The sequence below is a fragment of the Natrix helvetica genome (genome assembly GCF_964273705.1).
Source record: "Natrix helvetica genome assembly, chromosome: 3".
Taxonomy (NCBI): Eukaryota; Metazoa; Chordata; class Lepidosauria; order Squamata; family Natricidae; genus Natrix; species Natrix helvetica.
Genome location: NC_138549.1, coordinates 48,747,746 through 48,774,806, shown reverse-complemented (window position 1 = coordinate 48,774,806; position 27,061 = coordinate 48,747,746). Strand labels below are relative to the sequence as shown.

Sequence of the window (27,061 nt, the reverse complement as noted above, 5' to 3'; positions counted from 1 at the left end):
TTAATCTGCAAGTTTTCTTTAATTAGTAATATTTGTTGTGATGCTATCAGAGAAATGAATCTTAAATTAAATAATCTAGATTTATTTTATTAAAATGATTGTGAACTCATAATTTGCCACATGAACTATGCTTATAAAATTAAACACTAGAAAATAAATTTCCATTAATTAAAAAAATATTTTCAAATGATGAGCAGGGATAAATTAACATAATCTCTGTCCACATACAAAGATGCAATTATTTAAATACTAAAATCAAATAATTAGAAACTATTATAATACCCAATGCCATGAGCACGAGGGCAATCTCATAGGTCTAAAACCAAAATATGCATATAACCCATCCTTTTTTAGATATGATTTAATACAACCATCATTACATTTCATAATGCCAAATTGCATAATGGTAAATCCAGCGTGAATGGTCAGTCTGGGTCAATCTGAAATTCTACTGATATGGAAGAAGACACTTTATTTTTCTTTCCCAATTCCTTCCTTTCCATCAGAAAATATGTTTTATTGGAACAGGCTTTCACATAGGTTGAAATATTGATTTCCAATTATTTATTAGAATAATTTTAGCATTATAGGTACAAATAAAAAAATAGTACTTAGGGCTATAATTGCTTCAATGCTGGCACTTCCACTGAACCATAAGGTGACTCAGTGTCAGGCTGGGCCCCTAGAAAAGAACGACCTTTGACTCCATATGTTATAGAGAAAAGGTTCGTTTACTAGAGATGCTGAGTACAGCATGGATAAGACAAGCTCTGAGGAAAAGCAGTGCAAAAATCATACATTGAAAGCAATCCCCAATGCCCCAAACCCTCCCCCTTGGGAGAGCAGTCCAAACAGGTCTCATTCCAATGTTTTGGGAATCTGGTGCCTCAGATGCCAATGTAAATGCCTTTCCCAGGACTGGTGTCCTTGAAACTCAGCAGATGGCTCGGTTTGGCACCTTTGGTTCCTATTAGTGTCCTTACTCCCCAATTTCTCACAGCATTCTTGGACACACCTCACACACTTCCCCTTTCTTCCCCCTTAGTTAGGGCAGTTATACTAGCAAGCTTCAAAGAAAACGAAGATGAGCATCTAACATTCCCCCCCTCCCCTTTGCAAAGGCATTAGCCTGAAAAGAAAAGAAAAGAGAAATTGAAGTATTCATTCGAGGTCCAACATTTTAGGGTTTTGGGGATATTTCTTGTGGAAAGCATGAAGGAGTCTGTCAGTTCGAACATAGTGTCCGTTAACCCATTCAGACTGGGAAGCAGGAAAATGTTTCCATGCAATCAAGTATTGGATCCTGCCCTTGTGTTTTTGAGATTCCGAAATTTCTTTCACCTCAAAATGTTGTTCCCCTTCTATGAAAATAGGAAGGGGTGATGTGGGAGGAGGTGACTGAAGGGAGGGAGTTACTTCTGGTTTTAGCAGGCTACAATGAAATATGCGGTGAATTCTTTTCAGATTTTTGGGCAGTTCCAATTTTATCGTGAGGTGAGTTGATGATTTTGTTAATTTGGAACGGACCACTGTATTTAGGGCCCAGTTTTTTGGATTATTGGATACACTATATGTACTTTGTGGAGAGAGATATTCTGTCTCCAACTTCAAAATTCTTTTGGTTTGCCATTTGTAAGCTTCTCGTGCTTCCTCAAGTGCTTTGTGCACTACTGGCCATGTATTTTGTAGTTGTTGTATCCATTCTTGTAATGAGGGATTCTGGGGTTTGTCCAAAGGTAGTTCTAGAATTGCTGCAAAGTCCTTACCTGAAGCTACTTTGAAGGAGATAAACCTGCTGCTGCTATGCACTGAATTAGTATATGCCACTTCTGCAAACGGTAAAAGATCAGTCCAATTATCTTGCTGATAATTAATATAGCATCTGAAGTACAGTTCCAGTACTGAGTTGGCCTGTTTGCACCCACTATTGGTTTGGGGTGGTGGGAGGAGCTTAAGCCTTGGGCAGTCCCCATGAGTTTCAAAAATCAGTAACCACTGAAATTATGAAGTTACCAGCTTCATAATAGTGGAACTCTCAGCAGTTCCACTATAAAGTCCATAGAGGTCTCCTTCCAAGGGACATGGGGATTTTCCACTGGTTGCAATAGTCCCATGGCTTTCCCTGGTTGTCTTTTGGCTGATGCACACAGTTTTCGATGTCTTTTTTGAGAGACGGTCACCAGAATTGTTGTTTTCCTAGGCTGTCCACTTCCATTCTGTGTCTGTTAATTTTTTGGAGGTGTAGGCACAGGGCTAAAGGGTTACTTGGGGGTTTTCTTGCAGCAGTTCAGGCCTTGCATTGGGCAAGTGGGTCTTCAAATCAATTGTGCAAGACCCATAATGAATTGGTCAAAGCTTCGGAGCTCTGGTGCATCATCCTTGTGGAGAGAGACTATCCACTCTGAAGCCTTCCAGGGACACGTCATGCACCAGACCCAGGCTACTTCAGTAACCAGGTCGACTAGATACTCCTGCATATAATTTCACACCTATGCAAGGAAAAACCTCAATTGTTTTGGGTCTCCTGCGCATATCAATCTCAGGGCAAGAGGTGTCTTCATCCCTTGTCTCTGGAGCTCACCCCCCCCCCTTGGGAAGGGGCTGCACTGCCTGGCTGAGCTACCTGGGCCAGGACAGGTCCGGGTGAGACTGTCACTCCCTCCATTGTGGCTGCCTGCATTGTGCCGCCATCTCCCATCAGTCCTGATGGGGGTCAAGGCTTTGCTAGCTGAGCAAGTTCTTTGGTCTGCTGGTTCCCAAAGGCATCTCTCAACACCGTTCAGGCTTGTTCAACCAGGTCTTGTTCATCCAGCTCCCCTAGGAGCTCCTCTTTGCCCTAACCTCCATGATGTTCTGATCTCCTGGCTCCGCGGCTTCCCCAGGTGTATTTCACTCCGAGGACTTTTTCTTCCACATCCTGCTTTACTGAATGAGCAATGGGGTTTGGGGCTTCCTCGCCGATGCTCATGTTCCCCAGCTATTCGAGCTCCGCTTTGGGGGCAATGCAGTTTGGCGGGGGGGGGGGGGCTCCGTGACTTCCATCCTCCTCTAGGCCACTTTCATGGATTGTCATCTTTTGCTTAGTCCCCTCGGTAGACTGGTCTCCAGGTTGACTGCTACAGCAGAGCTTGTCTACTTTCAGACTGGCCCTAACTACTCCCTAGGAAAGAGCAACCATTGACTCCATAGGTTTTCGAGAAAAGGTACTTTTACTGGAGATGCTAAGTGCAGCGTGGATGAGACAAGTTCTGAGGAAAAACTGAATGAAAATCGTACATTGAAGCAATCCCCCTAGGAGAGCAGTCCAATCAGGTCTCGTTCTGATGTTTTGAGAACTCAGTGCCTCAGGCACCAGTGTAAATTCCTTTCCCAAGATGGGCATCCTTGAAGCTCGACAGATGGCTCTGTGTGGTACTTCTGGTTCCTGTTAGTATCTATATTCCCCAATTTTCTTCAGTATTCTTTGACACCTCCAGCATACTTCCCGCCCCCGATGCCCCCTCCTCCTTGGTTATGGCAGTTGCTAGTGAACTTCAAAGAAAGCGAAGATGAGCAGCTGACAGCTGAATAGCTTTTTCAATGCACATAGTCTTCAACAAACTTGCTTTGCTCAACGACTACAATCCCAGGACTACTGGTTTTGGTCATTAAGCAGTTGCACAAGATGTTGAGCAGAGTACAGGGGTGCCTCATGGGGTAGAAGAGGCCCTGGGAGACTCAATGCAGGCTACAGGTCCACCAACGTATGGAAACCTGCCACAGCCCTGGACCTAGTCCTTATCCCGCCCTACCTGGGGAGCAGGTCCCTGGGGAGCTAAAATCCTTGGACAAGCAGCTCTCTGAGCTAGTTCCCAGACACAGGAGGGAGTCTTTTCATCAGGTGGCAGCCACTTGTCACATTCTCTGCTGATTTCCCCATTGACTTTCTGGGGAAGAAAGCAGAGAAGATTGCAAATGGCGATCCTGTGACCATGGTGCACTTGGCAATCAGTCGTAAGTATGAACAGATTGCCTAGCACCTAGAGGACTATTATGTGAGTGCCGAGAGGATTAGTGTGATGTTTTCCAATGGTTGGAAGTACTTTATAGGTTGTAAAACACTCTTTCTGAGGTGCTATTATTTCCAAACACTGTTAAGCGAATGGTTGTACGTCAAGGACTATTTGTATATGACAGCATATGTCATTCAAATGACTTTAGTGAGTTGGAGATGGATTTGTTTCCTTCTCCTCTGATCTAGCTTTAAATAGAATTAACATAGATCAGTAATTCAGTTCTCAAGGCATAACGCTATACATGAGAATAAATCAGCAAAGCATGAGGTCTTTTATGGGATGTCTTTATATTTTTGAGGAAGTACACGGAGATGAGATAGTTGCAACATGACATCTTCAGATTATTCATTGGTCCATCTAGTCCAGTGTAATGCATTGATTGGCAGCATTTCTCCAGGCTCCGAGGCAAGAGTTTTCAAATACTACTACAGTTGCCAAATAATACAGTACTTGCTTTCATAATCCTTTTAATTCCTCCTAAATGATATGGTTAACATACATGTTCTGATATTTTGTATATTGTAGTAAACCTATCAAGAAGTTTACTTTATGGTTGGCAATTTAACACCTGATGGTATGTCCATACCCAGGTACTATGATAACAGTCACAGTATGGGATAGTATAAAATTGGTCATTAGACTTTGAGCTTGAGCCATTGGATTTTCTCAACTCACCATACCCTCAAACCTTTAAGGTTAATATCTGTGGAGAAGAGAATCATTTACTGTATGTCATCTTAAATTCCTGGAGGAAAAGTGGACTGGATGTTAAACAAAATAAAGATTTTATTTTCCTTTTCAGAATATGATAAAAGTTGTCTAAGTAGTTATTTTGCCTGGAAGTAAATTTAATAGTTTTTGGTTCTTAAAACTATGATTTTTATATAAGAACATCATATATTTAATAGTTGTATAAGAACATTTTAGTATATGAACTTTTTCCAAATTGTCTTTTCCTACAACCTCTAAATGTTCATGAATTCTGTCTCATGAGCTTGTTTATTTTCACTGGCAATGTTTAAGATTATTTAACAAGATTGCATTAAGGATTTTACTGTATCTAGAATAGTGTTTCATCAATTGAAATTATTCTTTTGTATTTATTTCAGTAGCGTTTTAAATATTTAACAAATTATCATTATATATTATAGAAACATAACTGAAACTGATCAACCTATTTTAATCCTAATTTTACTCTAATCTTCTCCAACACAGTGCCATCAAGATGTATTGGATTACCACTCCCATCATCCCCTATCCTAGCACAGCCAATGGCTATGATCTCTGCTAATAATGAAGTTTGCAATCCAAAACATTTAGAGGGCACTGAAGTGAAGAATTTTTAAGTAAAGCAAACTACTCTTCTATCACCTCCAGAAGGAGTGCTAATGATAGTTTATAATCAGTTTGACACAACTACCAAAAATGCTTCTTTTGTTTCTTCCTGAAGCATGGATGGCATCTTGAAGAAAATCTAGAAAAATATGCTGTCAAATGGGGCTGCACTAAAAGGTTCTTAGCTGAGATTTGAGATATAATGCATGGTCTAACAATGTAAACCAAACTTCTTTTTTCTTTTGCGCCATTACAAATTCTGTGAAACTTTATGAAAAAATATTATTGATTTATATTGCTGCTGTTCCTCAGTGAGCTGGCTGGGGAATTCTGGGAGTTGAAGTTCAAACTTCTTAAAATTGCTGAGGCTGGGAAACACAAATGAGACATGTTATTAAAAAGTTATGATATTCATGTACTATGTTTCCCTAAAAACAAGACCCTGTCTTTATTTTTCCCACCAAAAAAGGCCTTAGCCTTTTTTTCGGGAGGGACATCTTCCACTGACTCACCTCACTTGCGCATGTTGCCCCCCCCCCCCCCCGGCCTCTTTTTCACTATCAGAGGCCTTCAGGAACTTCTTCATCCAGCAAGGCTTTCCTGAAGGGCTCTGTAGTCAATAACAGAGTTTAGAATCGATCTGGAGCTCTGTTATTGACTACAGAGGCCTTCAGGAAAGCCTTGCCAGCTGCAGCAAAACAAATAGGCTGAGGTGTGCAAGGCCTGGCTGCAACTATCCAAAGGTAAGTAGTAGAGCAGCTCCACCCCCATCCCCAACCTAGCTTAATTTTTACCTGTGCACACGAGAGGGCGGGATCTTAATTAGGGCTTATTTTGGGGGTAGGGCTTATATTGGGTGCAGGTGTAAAAATCAAGCTAGCACTTTCTTTTTTATATATAATTTTTTTGTTTTCAAAACAAACACAACACATAAGATCTTCCTTTTTTACATACTGTAGAAAGTGTATCAGTTGATTACAAAAGGCTTTCGTGCATCTCTTCCACAGTCATCAAGCATAATTCACATTAACTCAAGTGTTTTAACTCAGATATTTATACATGTTACCATCATCATACCTTCATTTACATTTGACTATAATTGTTTAAACGTCCTTCATCATAAAATATACCAAGATTTAATACATAACCACATACTAGCATTTCATTTACTATTTTTAAAATCCTCCAATAACACTGAATCTTTCTGTCCTATTCTAGCTAAACATCCATAATATTAAATAACAAAATTTTCTAATCCTTCTTTCCAAATCATTATTTTCAATTTACATCCAATTTCCTTATGTTGTACCCATACCTGTATATACCTTATTATCATTATCCCTCCTTTATTTAACTATATCCTGTATTATAACATTTCCCCCTAATATTCAAAACTTAACTATATCTGACTTAGTTCTTTTTTTATTAATCTTTATATATAATCCAAGAGGGTTTCTAATCTTCCTTTCATGGGTGCCATTCAATATTTATATCCCATTATTGCTTATCATGACACTACACATTGTATACATTATTATCATTATCAATTATTTGTTTAACTATATCTATTATCACTACATTTCACTAGGTTTAGCTAGTTTTAAGTTATACTCTTCCATCTATCAACCTGTATCTTTCCAGTAACAAAACAATCTCATATCTTCTGCTGTTTGTGATATTAGTCCTGTTATCTGCTCTTTAATCAATTTTGTATGGACTCATCTGAGCAACTCTTTGCTTACAGAATCTCTCAAGTAATTTCGATGCCATTCTTCTGTTTCCTTAATCCGCTTATCTTTAATTGTCAGTGGTGTTATCAAAACTATTGCTAATAAAAATTCTCTCTTTAGATCCATAAATTCTTTTATTTTTTCTTCTTCTGTATCTTGTCATCTGGGGTAAGTTTCTCCATTTAATTCCTCTTTCAATGTTCTACTCTTTCCATTTTCAAAGACAAACCAATCACCATAAATATCAGCAGTTTTAGTTTCTATATATTCATTTTCCTCTTCGGTTTTTTGAATTTTAACTGCGACTTTATCCATTTGATAAACATCTTCAACTTCTCCGTCATATTTTGCTGTTAAAAGCAGTAAGTCATCCAACTTCTTCTCAATCCTCTCACATGTATTTGATAATTTCTCTATTTCTGAGAATATCTTTTGCACACTTAAAGCCTCTTTCTCCTGCTGGAATTGCACCATTGTTTCCAATTAATAAACACTGCTATTCTAGGTTAGAAGTTTTTAGCAGAGGTTAGACTTCAATTCACGATAATCATTTCATCTTCACTCTCTCTGGTTAGAAATACCTCAAAGGAACATCTGTGTGCTTTTCTTCTTATCACTCTCTGTAAACCAACAGTAAGACCTTGAAGTGCCAAGCCAAGATAGTGAGACAAAGTAAAGTGTTTCGTTTCCAATACACAAAGTTCTAGCTTCCGAAGTAGCAGTGTTTTACAATGTTGCATTTTTTTAAAAAAAGAATTTTATTGGTTTTTAAACATTTTTGGGAAATGGTAAGAGGGTACATAGAAAATTTTGGCAGCTTCCACGCTAGTGGTAGAAATACCTCCAAATCTCACAATTTTTACAATATTAAAAACAACGTGTAAAAGATAAACAAAAAACAGAATCTTATTCTACATTGTATCAAAATCATGTGTTCAATCATCTTTTCCTTTGTCACTTTCTAGTATATCAACAATTACAAATATTTCAAATACATTTATTTTTGTGACCTGAGCCTTTTCGATATTGCTCCTTCCTCCCTGTCCCCAGGTGGGGCCACAGCCCCCCCTCCTTCATATCTTGTGCCTTGCTACCCTTTTCACTACCTTCCCTATGTTCGTCCTCTAGGAGAGAAAAGTGTTTTTTAATTAAGGCTTCAGCCTCCTGCACTGTATTAATTCTAATTCTGTTTCCCTCCCAAAAAATCAACATTCCCTCTGGCAATAGCCATCTAAACCAAACTTCTTTATTGTATAATTTCTTTGATAAAGAGGAATACTTCCTCCTTCTTTCTCTCATCTTTTTTGGAATTTGCTTAAGAATGGTGATTTCTTCATCTTTATATTTTAGTGGTTCCTCCCTTTGGGCCCCTAGCACCTCATCCCTTGTGGTCCTCCTGAAAAATTTAACATGTACCTCCCTTGGAACATTATGACTTCTAGCATATGCTGAATTAATCCTGTAAACCAGATCCATATCCCACCACAACTGCTCTTTATTTCTCTTAATGTATTCTGCTAAAATTATACTCATAATATGCTTAAGGTCTTCATTTTCTGTCTCTGGTAGGTTCAGGAATCAGAGAAAAAAGGACATTCTTTCAAATTCTATTTTTGCCATAAAGTTTTCCAGGTCTACATTTCCCTTCCGGATTGCCTTAACCTCCTCCCCGAGCCCAGCCGCTCCCTCCTCCAACACCACAATTCTCTGTTTGTTTTCTGAAATATGATGTTTAACATCTCTGAGTTCATCTTTGAGATCTGTCACCTCTTTTTCCAACTCATTTTGACCCCTCATTATTTCTTGAAACATTTGGGTAACAGATAGTTCTTTTGAGCTCTCTCCAGACCCTTCTTGTTGTAGCAATGAAGTAATTTTTGTTTGCTGCATGCTTGGACTGGAGGTGGCAGACGCAGGAGCCGAAAATGACTTGCCCGTTGGTGCTTTCTTAGGCCCCATTTGTCTGATTTCAGAGATGGTATAAGTCTGTTACAAAGAAAATGGCGTCAGTGGAGTACGCAGCCGTGCCGATCCAAGGAGACAGGCAAATCCAAACGGGAAAGGTTAATTCTCCTTCACAGTTCCAAGGCACCGTGGCACAGCAGAAAGGGGAAAGTCAAATAATCAAAGTCCAGGGAGACCACGTAACAGGAGAGGTCCAGGTTTCCCTTAGAGAGTGTAATAAAACAGTACCAGAGGGATTTTTTTTTCCAAAGGTAGTTTCAAAAGGCAGACTTCATTTGTAAGTGCAAAAGCAAAGACGGAAGGGAGCCATCTTGGCTCCTCCTTTCACAGGGAGAAAAACAGAGATCTCCATAAAGTTTTTTTTTAAAGAACAGCTCAGCAATCATCTCTTGCAATTGTGATAGCAAACTTTCTGACATAGTTAGTTCAAATGACGAGTCAGCCTTTATTCTCTCTCCATTCCAATAGAGAGAGAGCTAATTCAAATGCCGCTTAATCCGAGGGGGGGTAAAGAGAAGAAACACCCCCCCTCTAATCTTCAGTTTCAAATAAGTTGAACACGAAGTTATAATAGTCTTGCTGCTTATCCTTTAACGAGAGTTAAGGAGATCAGGATGGCTCCCCCACCACCAGCATTCAGCCGCTCTTTCTTGTATTAATTCCTTCCTCCCGGAGCCCATTCGGCGAAAGGGCGGACAGCCCGAAGCTGTACCATGCCCCCCCTCTGCTCCCCGGATCCTGGGGCAAGGCTGAAAAACACCCCCGCTGGCTGCCGCCGAGTCCGGGGGATTTCAGCAAGCCGCCCTGCAGCAGGAGACCCCCTCCAAGGCCCCCTGTGCTCCTTACGGAGCCCACCAAGGAGACGAGCGGTGGACAGTGCGTCCGTCGCCTGCAGGAACCGGAAGTGATCTCCAATGTTGCAATTTTTTAAAATTTTTTTCAATTTCTTTTTTGGTTTCAAGTTGAAAAGAAAGTCCAATTCTTAAATGAGTTAGAAAAACACCCACAGTAATAAAAGAGGAGAATTTTAGACCATAGGTTATGGAGAGTAATGAAAAAAAGAAAAGAAAAATAGAAGAAGAAGGCTTAGTCCGCTCGTTTTAAAAGTCTTACATAAATTCCGTCCGTGAAGGTAGCATTCAAAAGCAAAGATAACCCTCTGTCAAAAACCATTCCAAATTTAATTCTGCCGCTTATTTCTTCTGTTCTCTAATTTAGATTTATTTTAAGTTTTTTATAGGCAGTCACTTTTAAAACGATAAAATTTCCTCACTAGCTGGAAACACTTTCTCTTTCCATATCCTTCCGTTTTGGAGCCACCCCGACTTCGTCAGCCAAATGGCTGGATTTTTTGTCACCAGCTTGAAGTCTTTCTCTTGGATCGATCAGGGACTTTGCGATGTCCCTGAGATCAGCAAGACATATTCTTCCTGTTCACTGTCTCTGCGGGGCGGTTTAGGTCCATTTGGACCACCCAGTGGCAAAAGTGTCAACTGCAATCTCAGAGCATTGAGATTGCACGTCGTATTGTCGCGACTTCGGCTCCTCCCTCCAAGCTAGCACTTACTTTTTGAGTATTTTCAGGGCAACACAGTAGTGGCTTACAAGCACTTCTAAATTATATCAAAATAACCAAAATATCTTTAGAATCCCCAAACATGTCAAACTTTTGAGCATCCCTAATGTTTGGAAATGGAAAATTGAAAAATGTTGTCATGTCCTAATTAAGCAAGGCTAACTGACATCCTTAGAAATTGTAGTTTAAATGTCTACAGCAGGCCAGAGTTCTGCATAAAATGCCTGAAGAGATTTAGTTTAGCATGCATAATACAAAAAATATAAATTTATAATCAATGTTTTATTTAAGTGAATGAATGTAATATTTTGTAAATAATATGATGGCAGATGTTTATCATGATACAATTGTTTCATTATTGGAAGCTCATCAAAACTTGTCTTAGGAATGACTACTGAGGTCTAAATTACTTCACAGAAGAATATATCCCCTGATTCAGTAAAAGGGAAGAGAAAAGGGGAGATTATAGAAACTAATAAATGTTTTGTTTCAATTTTTTATCCAGTATGAGCCTAGAATAGCCCTGGGCATTTTATGGCCCTTGGGCCACATCCAGCCCTTTGACTATTCCTGTCCAGTGTGAGGTCAATTGGAAATCAGAAACCAGACATAAATAAACATGCTACAGGGGGTGAGAGAAGAAGCCAAGACTCTGTGCAGTAGCTGTGCACTCCTTCAGTCAGCTGGCGGTCTCAGGAGGGTGAGGAGAGAAAGTGCTTTTCTGTGCCTGCAAAGTGCTCATCTCTATCTTGGAGAAGCCTGTGGAGGCAGTATTGTTCATTAATTGAGGGGACTCATGCTCGGCCACCCACAGCCACCTCGGTTGAAGTGTGGCCTTGGGCAAGTTGGGGGACCACAATTAGGACATATTGGTTTGGCCTTTCACAACAGTCCCAGTTCCTCTTTTGACTCCTTGGGGAAATTAATTGCCCACCCCTGACCTAACAGTTAAGGTGTTGGACTTACAGACTTTATGGGTCTTTTCTTAGGCACAGAAACTGACTAGGTGACTTTTTGCCCAACCTACCTCACATTGCTGTGGGGAAAATAGTTGAAGGGAGCATTATATATGCTGTCTTGAGTTGAACAAAGTAAAAGCAGGATATAAATCCAATAAATATATAAATAAGCCTCAGCCTTTTATTATCCTTGGTGAGGCAGACAGTTTATCCTACCCATACAAAGCAATAGATGGCTGAATAGGACAATAATAAAGTTTATGGAAAAAAGCATTTAAATAATTAGTTGATTCTTCATTTTTGTGCTGGCTGTCCATTTTGATAAATGCATATTAAATGGGGTAACAGATGGACCTTTGGTATTAAAAGGGGTAACGGATGGCCCTTTGAAAATAGATGTTTTGTTCTTAAATGTCACATCCCCATAACTAATTAATTTAAAGTACACGAGCTGTTTAAATGCATAGTTTATTTTTGCTAATTTATATGTAGTTAACAAAGTTAGCTATGAAATGTTTCAGAGGAACTTTTTCCTTACATGAGCAAAACATCAGCCACATTGGTTTTCAGGTTTCTGAGTGAGGCGGGGTGGGCGGGGGGGGGGGGAGTTATGGTGGTTTTTAATGAAATGTCCATGCCTTTTCATCTAACCAGCTAGCTTGATGTGGCTATAAATATTAGATCTACACTATGGACTTAGCTACTCATTCGATGTTGCTGACAAAATGTGCAAGAAATTTTTGACAGATTTTAAAAAAGAAAGGCATATGAAAAGAAAGATTGCATTAATGAGAAAATAGGTTGGGCATGGACTGAAGACAGAAAGACAGGAATGGTTTCTTCAAGCATGCATTCTTCTTTGGGGCATCAGAGTGGTGTTTCTGAGAAATTGGTGTTTATGTTGCCTTACGGAATTAATTTTATCTTTTCTACAGAGATGCAGTAGCCCATCTTCTCCTACTAGTACATCATCCCTAACTGGGTCAGTTGGACACTCTATTAGCTGGGGTGATCGGCAAGGGCAGTGGCTTCGCAGGAGACGGCTTGATGGTGCCATTAATAGAGTTCCTGTTGGTTTCTATCAGAAAGTGTGGAAGGTCCTTCAGAAGGTAATTGAAAAAAGGCAGAAGACTGAATAATGTTGCTTGATAATATTGCCATGTGGGTTTAATGTGCATTGTTACATTTGGAATCTAGCTACTTTAAACCTTTAAGCAGTCAGTGAAATCTTTGGCCAAGCTTACTGAAATATTTTGAATTGTGTTTTTCAAATAATTATGAATAAAATAAGGACACTTGACCCTTTATTTTAAAATTAAATTTTCAATATTATATATTTTCTCAAAATATTTTCAGAATATTTTTCTGCTTTTGTGTCTTTAAAAAAAATTATGGTACATCCTCCTGTGAACTAGATAGAACTCATTCAAGCCAAACATTTGTAGGTATATTAAATCACAATTTTAAACACCAGAATTACTTTGGTCCCTAGCACTTCCATACATTTTTAAAAAATCTTGATTATTCAAAAATGTAAATTAATGTTAAATGTAAAAAGTTAAGAGTTATGTTTTTTTCAATAAATGGAGGAGTGGTGAAATGCACCTCAGCATAATGGAGAACCACTTGACATATGAAATTGTGAAGGGTTGACACAGGCTTTGTTTTTTCACTATTGTCAGCCTGTTTGCAAATGGCAAATGTCTTAATGAGAACTTAGTGAAACAAATGAAATAGTATGCATTCATTTGTTTGACATTCAAACTTCTCAGAGTAAAATTGCATATTTAGCAGAATTAACTGAAAATACTCCCTTTTATTCTGGTTATGCTTTCTGTTCTAAAATATTTGGTGCTTGCTAATCTTTTATAAACAATAATTCTACTAAAATAATCATTATTTTATTATTCATGCAAAAATATCTACTTCTTAACACTCCTAGTGCTATAAAGAACATGTAAAATTTGTTTTATAGACAAAATATGAGAGAGAGAGAGAGAGAGAGAGAGAGAGAGAGAGAGAGAGAGAGAGAGAGAGAGAGAGAGAGAAGTCGGTTTTCTGTTCCATAAATGCTGCTTTTCATAAAGAATTCCAGAATCACTGCATTAGTTACATCATAGTAGCACTTAGCTAAATTTCATTGACTCTCTTCCCCTTCCCAAAAGAATCCAATCTCACTAGCACTTGGATTACAGATCACCAAAAGCCCCAAAGGCTGAAGGCTAAGCTAAGAAATCCAAGATTCCAGAATAATTTATGGCAAACCTCTTTTCTAAAAAAAAACTGAATTGAGATGCCCATGTAATTACCTTCTAGTTTGGTATGAAAATGTTTTTTTTTTAAAGTTATACTAAATCAGTGTTAAATTTATTGGTCACATTAAATAATACTAGCAAGAACTTAAACCAACCTCCATCTTAAATTCCTATAATTAATTTACATACTAGTTTGTTTTATTGTTTTTATAGTAAAGCAGTGTTGTTTTTCTAGTGTCACGGACTGTCTATTGATGGGTATGTCCTTCCATCTTCAACCACAAGGGAGGTAAGATAAACTGTTTCATTTTATCATTGAGACAATGTGGTATAAGGAAACCTAGTATAGCATGAGGTAAAATGAGATAATGCCAAATAGTATTGGTGCATGCAGTTAATAGCAGTGGTTTTCTAATATTGAAAAGTGTGTGTATCTGAATTCTACTCAGTCCATTATTTACCTATTTTGGATTAGGATGGCAAGTGAAAAAAATAATTGGTTCCAAGCACATTGAATGCTAACAACTGTCTCTTGAAATGATAGCGTGGTAATTTTTTAAGATTAACACTCAATATACCTAAAGAACCACATCTCTTTTTTGAATTACTGTATTCAGCTGATCATTGAGGAGAAACTAATAAGTTGTGAATAAATAAATTAAAACTTAGAATCCAACCCTAGGCATATTAATTTAGATATACTTATTCCCACACAGTTGCTATCAGCTGGATCTCCAGCATGGGGTTCGACTTTGTTTCATGCTTGTTATCATCTACCATAGTAACAAGGAGGAGGGGATGACATTTGGATTGGGGAAGTGAGCTGGTGAGGTAAAATCCCATGTGAAGTGAAAGGGCCGTTTGCTCTCAAGAATTATTGCGCTGCTAAGTGCAGTTGCTTACACCCTGTCAATGCTGTCCTAGGACTCCAGATGGGTGAAATACTGAAGATAAACTTCACACAAAATCATACTGGACGTTGATTGGACCCTCAGCGCTAGACTCTGGGGAGAGGGATTTGGGGGAACTTTCCGTAACTTTTGCACATTTTGAATCAGATCTTGCCTTGCTTTCATTGCTATCATTTCAAACTCACTAAAAGTACCTCTTTATCTCAATGGAGTTGTGGGTTTTCTTTCTTGGGTTTTGAACAGAGGCAGGCCTGACAGTTGCAGCAATTGTTACACATAGTTATGAAGCAAATTTCTTTTTCTTACAGTTATGCCATAAAACTAAAATGTATTAACATTTTATTTTATTTAGTAAGATATAAAAAACTTGCAGTGTATTTAATCCATAATAATTTGGCATTTCCTATTTTTACTACTGCTGTGCTTTCTGCTTTTGACAAAAACTGGGTTTCCTTCCTTTGCCTGCTACTTCCTGAGGAGAAGAAAAAAAAGAGGCAGAGAGGAGAATCCATTGCCAGCTGTATGCTTTGAGCAGCTCAGTTCTTGCCAAGGGTTGTTAATTATGGCTTCAACGCAAATGCTAATTTTAGTGATGAAATTTATTCGTCCAGTTTTTAGCCAGAAAAATGGAAAGCTGGTTGTTGTCTAGGGTCATAGAAGGAGTTTTAATACTAGTAAAATACAAACCATTATAATACCAAGGGTAAGGGGAAAATATAGCAGTGAGGAAGAACCAGTAGTATTCATTTAGAATCAATTCAGAATTAACAATCCTTAAGCTTATGTGGAAACATTGCTTCCTCTAATCATTTTTAGAAGATAAAGTCTTTTTTTAAAAAAAATACAACAGTCTGTTATCCTGAGTCACTTTCCTTAGTGTCAGAAAAATAAGTATCCTTCCATTTATATTAGATTATCTATTTTGCCAAGTCCTAGGCTCAGTAGAGCTAAAGTTCTACATAAAATACAAATTCTGAACATTAGGAATATAGTTTACTATCTTATATCTTTAAATATTATATTTATTTCCAAAATGAACTTAATATGTTCTATGATTTGAAACCAAAACTAATTTATGGATGGAAAAGACCAATTCATATCAGAAAAAAAACTCTCAAATTTCTCACAATGCTAGCACAAAAGAAGAAGAAGAAAGAAATCTGGTCCACTTCTTTTAAAAAATATTTTTGAAGTGCCAAGAATTTCTAGATTAATATTATATCTGGGCATACCATTCCTGCCTTGTGAGCAATAGACAGGACTCTTCTGAAGAAATGTCCAAGTGCAATGTCACTGTTTACAATTTTAAATGGTTTCTATTTTTTACTTCTGTAACTTCATTTTAACTTTTTTTTTAATGAGTGAGCGGCTCCTTGCTAGGGTTATATCTGTCTACCCTTCACCCACAGATGTCTGTTGCCTGTTTCCCAAACAGAGTAGCAGTGTACACAAGATACACTCCGTGCTTCTTTTTCCCCACCAATCACACTTTTAAATGGAGCAGGAATCCACCAAGCAGGAAAAGTAATTTCCAGCAATTATCTACTATCTTTATTTGTACACATGCAGAAAAATTACTAAAAATAGTGATGTGCTTTGGCATCTTTCCTATCTTGGTAATATGTTGATAAATACTTGGTAGTATATTGATAAATTAGGGAAGATTTGAAAATTCTGGAATCAATTTAACAGAACTTGGCAGAATTCAATTTTGTTCTATAATAGAAATCAAATCTAATAAGCCTAAATGATTCCATGTGACATTTTGACATTTTTCTGATGCAAATTAGATTGCTTGGGTTTCCTTGCAATGATGAGGTGTTACCTGTCACTATTCTGACAGTATTCTGACAAACTCTCAATTTATTTGATTTTGAGGTTGTTTCTCCTTTCTCCTCAACTATATAAATATAAGTAATGAACTAATTTAGTCTGATTTTTTTATATAAATGCTCCAAAATAAATTTAATTGATTCATCATAGCCCTTCCCCTGGAATCTTTTTCTTAAGAGATATTGCACTTGGATACGTTTTATAGAACACATTATAAATTAAATCCAGTTTTCAATTATCCTAAGGCTGCAGGAAACTTATATATAGCACCTACTGTAAACTTAAGTGAAAGCTGCTAGAATGAAAGTTGCAACTGTATACAAATCTGTGCTTTATGAATGCCAACATTTCCCAGGTTTCTTCTACAAAAAAGTGTTTGTATCTCTTTCGGTTCACGTGCAGTCCTATTCAACATGAAAAGCACCTTATACTTTATATCCTTAGACTTTTCTATCAGTGGAATATATGCTTAGGGCTGTGATGGTGAACCTATGGCACGCGTGCCAGGGGTGGCATGCAGTGCCCTCTCTGTGGGCATGTGAACCATCACCCCAGCTCCACGCTTGTGTATACACCCCCCAGCGGCCAGCTGGTCTTCGGGTCTCTGCTACGCAGGAGCGGGGTGCATGCAGCAGAGGTGGGTTTCAACATCTTTTAGTACAGGTTCTGTTGGCGTGGCTAAGTGGGGAGCATGTGACTGGGTGGGCGTAGCCAACCTGACGTCACTTTGCCATATGCCCACCCACCCCACCTAGCCATGCCCACACAACCGGCAAAAAATTCTGTTTTGCCAGCTGGGAGGCTGGCAAAGAATCCTCGCTTTCCCTGCCGCCACGGCTCTCAGAGGAAAGAGGCAGGAATGCTGGCCCGGGACTCGTTTCCCTTACTGCTTACCACCCATGCCCAGCTGCCTGCCCACTTGTTCGCTGCTTTCCCAGCTGGCTGCAGGCGGGGCCCGGGTTGCAGCCAGTGGGGAGGGGGCACGTGTGGGGCGAAATGGAAAGTGCCCTGCCAGCAGAGGCTCTGCATGGATGACAAGGGAAGGGTACGGGCAGGGGAGGGTGGCCGTCTCCCAAGCCAGCTCTCAGAGGGAGGAGGCAGGGATGCCGGTCCGGACTCGCTTCCCTTACCACTCGCCGCTGCTGCCCATGCTGGACGGAGCATTGGAGGCCAGGCCGATCCCAGCCTCCCACCTCCCATTTCGCCCCACACACGTCCCCTCCCCATTGGCTGCAACCCAGGCTCTGCCTGGTCAGCTGAGCAGCCAGTTGGAAAAGTGGCAGGCGGGTGGCCAGGCCTCCAACACTCCATCTCCGTGGACAGTGAGGGAAGGACAGGGCAGCGGGCAGGCGGGTGTCTGGGACCGGCCTGGCTTCCAATGCTCTGTCCAGCATGGGCGGCAGCAGCGAGCAGTAAGGGAAGCGAGCCCCGGGCCGGTATCCCTGCCTCTTCCCTTTCGCCCCACGTGCGCTCTCTCCCTGCCGGCTGCAATCCAGGTTCTGCTGAGCAATAATGGATGGGAAAGTGGCCTGGTGGCCAGGACCTGCCTGTCCTCCAATGTTCTGTCCAGCAGGGGTGGAGAGGGAAGGGTGGAGCGGCGTGGGAGATTGGCCATCCCCCAAGCCAGCTCTCAGAGGAAAGAGACAGGGATGCTGGCCCGGGGCTTGCTTCTCTTACCGCTCACCGCTATCGCCCCTGCCAGATGGAGTGTTGAAGACCAGGCCAGTCTCTCCCGCCCGCTCGCCACTTTCCCGACCAGGCGGGGCCTGGGTTGCAGCTGGAGGGATGAGGGTGCTAGGCTAGCACAAATGCTGCTTAGCTTTGTGTAGGCAGGAAGAAGCAGTTCTGTGAATCCACATGGCAAAGGTGAGATAGGGTGAATGTCTGAGTGGGCTGGTTTGGGGGCGTGGCCATCATTACAGGTTCGGCGACCCAGGCCCAATTTCCACTACCGGTTCGTCTGAACCAGTCCGATCAGGAAGCAAGCGACCTCTGGCTTGCAGGGGACCATGCATGCACATACTGGGGATGGAGCGCATGCACAGGGGCAGGGCACATGTACAGGGTCGCATGCATTCCATTTTGGGGGTTTAGCGCTGCGTGCACTTTGGGCACTCGGTCCAGAAAGAGTTAGCCATCACTGGCTTAGGGTTGGAGATGATCTATCCCTTGTCTGCTTCCTGGAATCTAAGGTACTTACAAATGCAATTCTGGTATCACTGGCATCATTCAAACATTGTTTTAGAAGTTTCAGTGATGTCATTCTTGTCAGTCTTATCCTCTTTCTCCCTTTTTCCTACCAATATGGTATTTTCTTATAGATGACTGCTTGTGAAATTAAGTTTGCTGTCCATGTGGAATCAGTGCTGAACCATGTACCCCAGCCTGAATACAGACAGTTATTAGTGGAGGCCATCCTTGTACTGACCTTATTGTCAGAAATAGATGTGAACAGCATTGGGGGTATAATTCATGTGGATCGAATTGTGCACATAGCAAATGACCTTTTCCTTCAGGAACAGGTAGGTGTAATGGAGGATTTCCTCTAACCTAAAGAGACTTCTAAATGTGTGGGCTGTAAAATTTGGGAGGATTCTTGGGTAGGTGTTCCATAGGAGAGTCCCCATTTTTATATACCCTATTTGTTCACTGTTAATACCAAATTGTTTGCCCAATCCTGAGGGCAATCTACAGAGAAGTGACTTATTGGCAATTACTTTTCTTGCTTGCATTCTCTCAAGCAGGGCATTTATCGAAACAGTTAAAAGAACAATTGCCAAATGTCTTTAACAGGTTGTATGTTTTAGAAAGGACTTGATTGTGGCAATCTTTAATATCAGCCCTTTCTTTAGAGCTACATTTGGGCTCTGCATTACATCAAAAATCCTTGTAGCTTTAACAGTTCATTTGCTCTTGCTTTATCTATATTATATAATGGGTTTTGTGAAATCACCTAAGTAGAGATGATGGCACAAAATATCATAGGCAAAATATCATAGGCAAATCAGACATGTATGTTTGATTCAGATTTTTAATTTTTTTTCTGGATTCTTTAGAGATAATAGAGCAAACCTCCCTGACTTCTGTGACTAGTTTATTTGTGACTGGCTTATTTTAGAGCTTCCATTTATTTGTTTGTTTGTTTTTGGGTTTCCTACTTCAAAATAACAGGAAACTACCATCAACTGTTGGCAAGTTCAATCTTGAATAAGCCTTTTAGGCTGCACAATTATGTCTCAGGGCTGTTTATATTCCCAGTATCACAGGTTCCCTGTTTCTCATATTCAGAAAAAAGTTGGATTTCATTTTGCATTTAGATTTTATTCAGTTAAATTATTCTTGCATTCTGGTTCTGTTACCATATTTATAATCCATTCACCATTGACTATTGAAAAAAAATACATCCCTCTCTTAAACAGATCATTGTAATAATTTCTGTTTAAACTTTCACAAAATAAATTCGGTTTTGTGATCTGTAAATCCTGTTTGAATTCTCTTTCTGTAGTAATTTATAGATTGTGGCTTAATTTCTTAGATTTTTCCCTCTATGGATGTGATTTCTAGAAAAAAAAACTCTGTATTCAGATTTATTCCTTTATTCTATTCATTATTCTTCAGCCTGAGTTTCACTGACTTTTATTACAATAAAATAATCAAATAATACATGAATTTCTTATCAATCATTTTCTATCCTCTCTGTTATTCCATCTGCTCTACACTAGATTTGTTTTCTTTTTATGACCTTGTAATCCTTTAATTTGGGATAGTCAGGCAACTGAATGCTGCTTGAGCATTTAGTGCCCGGATGCCCTTCCTGACGCATGTGTGGAGTGTGCAGCAAATACTTTCTCTTTGTGCCCTAAAAGAGAAATACACGCAGCTGCCTAGAAATGAACTCTCAACCTTCCAAGTGGGAGGCAATCATCTTCACCACTTGCCACACTAGATTATCAGTTTAATTTAAAAATTAAAATTAAAAATCACTGTTTTAAATATTAGGTAGTGGAATTGGCACTCCACCATGCAAACTCATGATCAACTAGTTGCAAAAAAAAAGGCAAAGCAGGGGTGGCCACTTCAGTCAAAAACCTTGTACCTGCCTCGTGCTGACCAGTGGGATAAATATAATTAAGATAGGAGGCCAGCTATCTTGGGTAGGGCAGGTATTAAACCCCCTTGTTATTTATTCCTTGCTAATGCTTTCAAGAGATCTGGTCACTTGGGAGAGTGTTTACACTAGTGTGGGGGTCAGCAACCTGCAGCTCTAGAGCTGAATGCGGCTCTTTGGGCCCTCTCCTGCAGCTCCCTGTCAGATGATCCCACCACTAGGTGACTCCGGAGTGAGTCTCCATCTGCTGCTGTCGCCCTTCTCTTCTCAGGGCAGGCAAGGAGGGAGGGGGAGGGGCAGCCAGCCTACAGGAAGCCACAGCAGGAGGACGAGGGATCTGCCTGGGTCTCTTCTTTCCTCTCCCTTAGATTCCCCCCCTCCCGGCTTTCTTCCCTAGCCTGAATTTAAGGGGAGGGGGAAGCAAGACGGAACAATAGTTGCTAAAAGGCTGCAAGGGGGGAGCAGATAGAGAACTCCTTCTGTGACATTACCAGCTTTTTGCCTCCCCACCCACTTTGGAGCAAAGGGCCTTGGTCAGAGGCAACGGGCATAAAACTCACCAGCTCCAGACCCGTTTAGTTTCTTTTCAGAGCCCCAAATCTTTTTTTTAACCTTACTTTGGGTTGAAATAATAAGATCAGCTTTCAAGGAAAGAGATGGGAAGGGAGTATGTTTTTGTGATGGAGTGGCCTCAACAGAGAAGACAGGATAATTTTTCAGGAAAGGAAAGGAAAGGAAAGGAAAGGAAAGGAAGGAAGGAAGGAAGGAAGGAAGGAAGGAAGGAAGGTAAAATCAGGAGGGGGAAGGAAGGTGAAAGGAGGAGAGGGGAAGGGAGGAAGGTAAAATCAAGAGGGGGAAAGGAAGGAAGGTAAAATCAGATGGGGGGATGGAAGGAAAGATTAAGGATGTGAAGGGGGATCATGTGACTGGGTGGGAGTATGTGAAATCAAGTTGGCCACGCCCACCCAGGTTTTGTGGCTCCCGGTGTTTTGCTTTTTGTGGAAAATGGATCCAAATGGCTCTGAGTGTTAAAGGTTGCTGACCCCTGCACTAGTGGCTAAATCACAGGGAATGGGTGGAAAGGATCTATTTTAAGGTCACCAGACGTCCCGCTTTTGGCGGGACAGTCCTGATTTTTAATAATTTGTCCCGCGTCCCACGGCATTTTTAAAAAGTCCCGATTTTTGGTAAGGTGCGCGGCTGCGCACATGGCAAGAAAACACCACGCAGCAGTTTGCAACTGCCGCGTAGTGATTTCTACTGTCACAGGCTCCGGAAGCTGGGGAGGTCCTTTGCAGGTGGCTAGAACTGGCCGCCCGCAAAGGACCTCCCTGGACTTGTTTTGATGAGCGTGAGGCAACTGACGGTAGTTTGTGCCGGCCGCGCCCACTCAAAATATTGTCAGTCGCCTCGTGTTCAGCAAAGCAAGCCTGGGGAGGTCCTTTGTGGGCAGCCAGTCCAAGCCGCTTGCGCCTGGCGCTGTGGCTGAAGTGAACCCCCAAAGCCCCTGCCGCCACTAGAATAACTGCTGCTGCCGCCTCCTCCTCCTCCTCCAACAGCACCACCACATTTGCTACCCAGCACTGCGGCTGAGGTGAAGCCGCCAATGCTCCAGCTGGCACCCCTGCCCGTGGCAGCGGCGCCTCCCCCTCCGCTTGGAGCACCTGAGCTGGGCCCCGCGTTACCCCTGCCCCCTCGTCCTCCGCCGTGCTTTTGAGGAGCCATGAGGCCGCGGGAGCCAGTAGGAAGGCGGTGGAGGGGGCGGGAGCAGGAAAAAAACACCTCATGGCTACTCAAAAGCACGGCGGAGGAGGAGGAGGAGGCAGGGATAACGCGGGGCCCAGCACAGGTGCTCCAAGCGGAGGGGGTGGCGCCGCGACCGCTGACACGGGCGGACGCGCCAGCGGGCGCTTTGGCAGCTTCACCTCAGCCGCAGCACCGGGCAGCAAATGTGGTGGTGCTGTTGGAGGAGGAGGAGGCAGCAGCAGTTATTCTGGTGGCGGCGGGGGCTCGTCGGCATCTTCAGCGGCAGCCCTGCCCCCGGTGAAAAAAACAGAATATGGAGCAGATCCACGCAGATGATGTCGCCGCAACAACTGGAGGAGGAATTCTGGGAGTTGAAGTCCACAAGTCTTAAAGCTGTCAGGTTTGAAGACCCCTGGGGTTTTTTCCCCTAAAGGGTTAGGGGTGCAAGGATATAGACCAAATTTTTAATTAGGAGCCCCCCCCCGCCCCCCTGGTCAATGGTGTCCCGCTTTACCACTGTTAAAATCTGGTCACCTTAATCTATTTTAATGACTGAAATGCAGAGAGACTCTTATAGGATTTAGGACTAGTGTTGCTAGTGGCAATGGAGAAACGGGTCATATAATCCTTGGCTGATAAAATTTGCATGGTGGTTAAGAAGACTACTTATATCCTTGGTGTTTGCTGAGTTATTCCCGCTGCAGCATTCTTCCTTGCTATTTTAAAGTGCATGACTCACCTTTTGCCTTGCAGTGGCTTCCAGCACTTGAGCAAACTCATATTGACTTTGATTGACACCACTCCCAATTGACAACATATTGTTGAATTGGAGGGAAAGTATGACTGACCCTCATACAATAAATCTATATACATACAGGTCTCAGTAGCTCATTCAAGATTGAGGAGTAGCCCCTTTTGGAAATTAAAGCTGATGAACTCCTATTCTGAAAAATAATGCTTTAGGTTATTTGGCCATTCTTTAAGTGAGGATTATTTTGTATTTATACACCTCTTTCTCTTTACTTTTTTCCTCCAGAAATCCCTTGGAGGAGCTGATGGCTTCTTGGAACAAGATGCAGGCACAGGTATCTGCTACTTTTTCTATGACAGTGCTCCAAGTGGTGCTTATGGAACCATGACTTATCTAACAAAAGCAGTAGCTAGCTATCTCCATGAATTTCTTCCAAGCACAGGCTGCCTGATGCAGTAAACTGTCCAAAATACAAGCATCCATTCTTAAAGGATTTTTCCTATAATCATAAATTTTTGAGGCCTCAATGGCTAGGACTTCTGGAAGTTGGGTCCCACTACATCTGGAGACTGCGGGGAAAGGCTGACCTATAGCTTCTCAAGCTACCTCAACATTAACAGCATCATTTTACCATTAACATAAGGCCAGGGAGCAAGATCAAGGCACAATTCTGTACAGATCTCCTGCAGAGCATTGTCTGAATCATCTTGGACTCAGGTACCTGTAATTAAGAATTGTCTTATTGGTGCAGGGGGGGGGGCTGAGTTTAATTTCAAGGGAGGAAAGTAGCTTCCAGCCTGCTCATGTGCACAGACAGACATATACAAACCTGCTTCAGGTTTTGAATTTTGTTTTGTTGGTTAAATTTAAGCATATCAATGTTAGATTATAATTGTGATCAGCACTTCATTTGTCATAATAAAAGGAGTCCTATTCTGCATTTATGAAGAGGAGGATCACTATTAAATCTAGCATGAATCTAAGCTGAAATTAATGGGAAATATTTCATGGAGAGGAATAGTATAAAGACGGAAATGGGTATTTAGCAGTTTGAGAGTACTAAAGCAGTGAAGTCTAAAAAATAATGCAGTGAAAAAGGAAGCATTTCTAGCCAGCAAACCAATGGGTAGAACATCTGCCCCTATCTGATCACTGACTGAACAGCTAATGTATGCTTTAAGGTGTATTGGTTACTAAAGTTTACTGGCAGGCCATGAGTTCTAGTCCTGGCTTAGGCACAAACCCAACTTGGTAACCTTTGGCTGTTCACTCATTCTCAGCCCTAGAAAGGAGGCAATGGCAAACTACTTCTGAAAATCTTGAAGAGGGAGACAGAGAAGCTTTCTGGGAATGCTTGGCTAATTCTACTGTTTGTTCACATATTGTAATCTGGTAGGGCAACTTGGAATTGAAATGCTATGTTTTCAATTTTCTGTATGGAGGGAGATCTTAAAGATGATTTAAATTGTTCCTCAGATAGTTTCCATGTATCTGTAGGAAAATTTCAGAATAAGCATCAGAAAAGTCCTTGCCACTTGGCAGGTTGCATATGATGTAAAAGTCACAGCAGGAAATTGTTACAAGAATGGACAGGTCTTTTATACAGAAAATAAAGTCCATCAACTAAATTACTGCTATATATCATGTTTATTTAACTATTAAGTGTTGCCAAATATGTTTGCCTGTTCCTGCTATCCAAAACAATATTTGGATCACTCTTTTTTTCAGGATCTTTGTACATTTCCCACCATTGTGGAGCTTTTAAAATTCTGTATATAATAATAGCAAAGAAAAATATCAAATGAACAGTTACAGCTGTTGAACATACCAATTCATTGTTAGTAATAAGAAATTACTTGTAAGACTACCACTATTAACTAAAGTACTAGGAACATGTTAAAATAACTGCACTGTTAGTTGTGTATTTTTAAATAGTGGCTCATGTAATAAAGTTATACTTTAAAGCAAGCTGGCATAAGCAACATTTAGAGTGCTATTCATATGAAATGTTTTGCTTTTTTAATTTATGTTGAAATTGTAAACAAAACTGAAGCCAACTGAATGGAACCCACTGGCATTGTTTTCAAGTTCAATTGTTCAATCAGAATACAGCTGGAAGGGACCTTGGAGGTCTTCTAGTCCAACCCCGTTTTACCATTTCAGATAAGTGGTTGGCTAGTCTTTTCTTAAAGACATCCAGTGATGAAACACCTACAAATCCTGAAGGCAAATTGTTCCACTGGTTAATTGTCCTCGCTGTTAGGAAGTTTCTCCTTATTCCAGGTTGCTTCTCTCCTTTATTAGTTTTCATCCATTCTTTCTTGTCTTGCCTTCTGGTGTTTTGGAAAATAAGTTGACCCTCTCTTCTTTGTGGCAGCCCCTCAAATACTGGAATACTGTTATCATGTCAACTCTAGTCCTTCCTTTTCTAGATTGACCATACCCAAGTCCTGTAACCATTCTCCATATGTTTTTTTTTTCTCCAGGCCATTAATCATCTTAGTTGCTTAGTTACTCTTCTTTGCACTTTTTCCAAAGTCTCAACATCTTTTTTGTAGTATGGTGACCAAAACTGGATGCAGGATTCCAGGTGTGGTCTTACTAAGGATTTATAAAGCAGTACTAACGTGATTTTGATTCTATGCCTCTGTTTAAACAACCAAGGATTGTATTAGCTTTTTGGCTGCTGCCACATACTGCTGGCTCATATTTAAGTGATCATCCACTAGGATTCCATGGTCCCTCTCTCAGTTATTGTTTTTTCAGCCAGGTTTCAGCTAATTTGTACTTCTACCTTTGGGTTTTCCTGCCCAGATGTAAAACCTTGGTTTTCTCCACATTAAATTTCATTTTGTTGGATAGTCACTTATGAAAATTTTGAAGAGTACTGGGCCTAAGATGGAATCTTGTGGTATCCCACTACTTCCCTCCATATAGATGTAATACCATTAAGGATTACTCATTGAGTGCAGTTTATCAGTCAGTTACAAATCCATCTAGCGTCAAACCTCCAAGTAACACGTCCCAAAAAATAAAGTCCATTTTCTTTTCAAAGTTTATTTATTAGATACACATTAAATTGGCAAGGGCTTGGTGTAATTCTGACTCTGAGGGAAAGGAAAGCCACCTAGAAATAACATTCTCCCTTTATCTTTACGATCCCCCTTCCAACAGTTAGAAAGTGGAGAGTCTGAAGTAATAATAATAATAAATAAATTTAAATTTATTAGCCGCTCCCTTTCCAGACAGGACTCGGGGCGGCGTACAATGGAGCATATAAAACATATACAAACACATAAACATACATATATACAGGACATACATGCACGGAGGAGGTAGCAAATTACATCACATTGGACAATTAAAAGTCACCATTAAAATACCCCAATTGTAAAACACAAGTTAAAATTTAAAAATTTAAAAGAACTGTCAGGAGGAGTAAGAAGAATTTACGGTTGAGCCAGGCCAGATAATTGAAAGAGGTGGGTCTTCAGCTGTACACGGAAGGAGCGGAGATCGGAAGTAGTCCTGATGTCACGGGGGAGGTCATTCCACAGGGCTGGGCCCATCACAGAGAAGGCTCTGCTCCTGGGTGTCGCCCCCCGACACTGTTTGGCGGACGGCACCCGAAGAAGTCCCTCTCTGTGTGAGCGGATTGGTCGTAGGGATGTATGGGGCAGGATGCGATCCTGCATGTAACTAGGCCCTGTGCCATGAAGCGCTTTAAAGATCATAATCAAAGCCTTGAAACGCACTCGGTAGACTACAGGAAGCCAGTGCAGCTCGCGCAGGAGAGGTGTTACAGGGGAGTATCTAGTCCTCCCCATAATCACCCGC

The 27,061-nt window shown here is 40.9% G+C and overlaps 1 protein-coding gene across 9 annotated transcripts in view; it reads left to right on the top strand.

Annotated features, from left to right (window-relative positions):
- Positions 1-27,061, top strand: part of PHKA2 (phosphorylase kinase regulatory subunit alpha 2) — a 142,266-nt gene that overhangs the window by 102,848 nt on the left and 12,357 nt on the right. For 7 of the 9 annotated variants that reach the window (XM_081949547.1, XM_081949548.1, XM_081949546.1 and 4 more), the window contains 4 exons: positions 12,556-12,729; positions 14,111-14,164; positions 18,941-19,141; positions 23,510-24,856. In XM_081949547.1, the coding sequence (XP_081805673.1) occupies positions 12,556-12,729; positions 14,111-14,164; positions 18,941-19,141; positions 23,510-23,683 (603 nt within the window). In that variant the 3' untranslated portion in view covers positions 23,684-24,856. Of the gene's footprint in view, positions 1-12,555; positions 12,730-14,110; positions 14,165-18,940; positions 19,142-23,509; positions 24,857-27,061 lie in introns of those variants that run through there. The other 2 variants (XR_014175110.1, XR_014175111.1) reach the window with 1 other exon arrangement.